The following is a 1795-nucleotide window of genomic DNA, read 5'->3' on the forward strand; positions in this document are numbered from 1 at the left end:
CACAGGGAAGGGTGAAGTTCCGTGATTGTCCACAATTCGAATCCTGGATTCTGGTGTAGACCCTACACTATCCCCCTTTATCTCCAAGAACCCTCCCCCGGAGAAAGAGACAAAGGCATGTCCTTTGGGGCTTCGTCCCCACTGATGTCCCTGTCCCAGTCCGTCGGGCGGCGGCTGCCTGTCCCACCTCCTCCCAAGCAGCAAAGCGAACAAGGTGTGCGCGCACGGGGGCGCCGGGAGCCTGCGCCTCTCCTGCCCGCTCGGTCCTTTCCATGTGCCTCCAAATTCGGCATTCTCCAGCCGCCTGCTTAGGCCGCGGGGAAACAGTTCGTGCGCACGGCCGTGGTATTTCTGAGTTTCCGTCCCTACGTTCGGCTCACATGGCGGACACGAACCGATCCACCCCGCCAGGATAGGCGGCCACATGGCGAGGGTGGTAGCCGCCTCCGCTGCCCCCTCCGAGCTGCCCGCCAGGATTGTAGCAGGGCCCCAATGCTCCGAACTGCCCGGGCGATGTGCGCCCGTAGAAGTCCACGGCCGCCTCGACACCGCCACCCGCGGGGGGCGAGGCGGGCCCCGCCAGGCGACCTGCCGCGGCGAAGAGCGCGCCACCGGCCCCCTGCGGGTATGCGCCGTCGGGGCCCGCGTAGGCGGCCGCGTAAGCCGCGGGGTTGGTTGGCCGGGCCCCCGCGCAGCCCGCGGACTGGTAGCCGGTGGTAGTGGCCGGGGCGCCGGCCGAGGCAAAAGCGCAGGAGCCGGCGGGCCCCGACGGCGCGGGCCCCAGCTCCGGGCTGAGCGGCCGCTCGGGCACCAGGCCGAAGACGCGGCACGGGCCCGGCGACGCGGCGGGGTAGTAGACCGGAGGGGGCGCGGCGAGCGGCGGCGGCGCGTAGCCCGCGTAGACGGCGCCCGGGTAGGGCGGGCGCGCGGCGGGCACGGCGCCCGGGAAGATGGCGGCGGCGGCAGCGGCGGCGGCGGCTGCGGCGGCGGCGGCCGCGTCGTGCATGTAGGCGGGGTAGGTGGAGAGGTCCGAGCGCTTGAAGCGCTTGCGGCGGCGCAGGAAGCTGCCGCTCTCGAACATGTCCTCGGCGTTGGGGTCGAGCGCCCAGTAGTTGCCCTTGCCCGGGCGGCCGGCCTCGCGCGGGATCTTGAGGAAGCAGTCGTTGAGCGTGAGGTTGTGGCGGATGCTGTTCTGCCACTTCTTGGGGTTGTCGCGGTAGAAGGGGAAGCGCTCGGTGATGAATTTGTAGATGCCGCCCAGCGTCAGGCGGCGCTCGGGCGCGTGCGCGATGGCCATGGCGATGAGCGCGATGTAGCTGTAGGGCGGCTTTCCGCGCTGCAGGGGGCGCTTGCGTCGCCGCCCGCCGCCTCCGCGACCCGCGGCCTCCGCCGGGACCCCGGCCCCCGCCGCCGCCTCGCCGCGCTCCTCCTTCACGGTCGCCAGCGCTTCGGGCTGCGGCGGCGGCGGCCCGCTCTCGGCCGTCATTACTTGGCCGTCCCGCGCCCTAGCCGAGAGTCGGGGTGGGGGCAGGTCTGGGAGCCGCGGGTGCCGGGCGCGGCGGGTCCCGGAGCGGTCGCTGGGCCCCTGTGCGGAGGAGGGTTCAGGAGGGCCCCTGCGGGCTGGCTCGGGAAGAGTGTAGCTGCAGGGCAGGGGCGCGCCAGGGGCGCGGCGCCCGCGGTCCCCGGGCTGGCACGGCGCGGACGCAGGCTCACGAGGGTCCTGTCTGCCGATGTTTCTCTGTTGGTGTCCTGGAGCTCGAAGCCAGGCGCCGGCGGCGGCGTTGGGCCCCTCACT

The 1795-nt window shown here is 72.8% G+C and overlaps 1 protein-coding gene across 1 annotated transcript; it reads right to left on the reverse strand.

Moving 5' to 3' along the window:
* Positions 1 to 376: 376 nt before the first annotated feature.
* Positions 377 to 1486, reverse strand: FOXE1 (forkhead box E1). Its single transcript, XM_037798516.1, has one exon. It carries the CDS (start codon positions 1484 to 1486, stop codon positions 377 to 379), a length of 1110 nt encoding a protein of 369 aa, XP_037654444.1.
* Between the last annotated feature and the right edge of the window lie 309 nt (positions 1487 to 1795).

Source organism: Choloepus didactylus, chromosome 10, assembly GCF_015220235.1.
Source record: "Choloepus didactylus isolate mChoDid1 chromosome 10, mChoDid1.pri, whole genome shotgun sequence".
In the NCBI taxonomy this organism is placed as follows: domain Eukaryota; kingdom Metazoa; phylum Chordata; class Mammalia; order Pilosa; family Megalonychidae; genus Choloepus; species Choloepus didactylus.

What these genes read in the sequence shown, in the direction of transcription:
- FOXE1 (XM_037798516.1), bottom strand. Translation starts at nt 1,486, where the DNA reads ATGACGGCCGAGAGCGGGCCGCCGCCGCCGCAGCCCGAAGCGCTGGCG.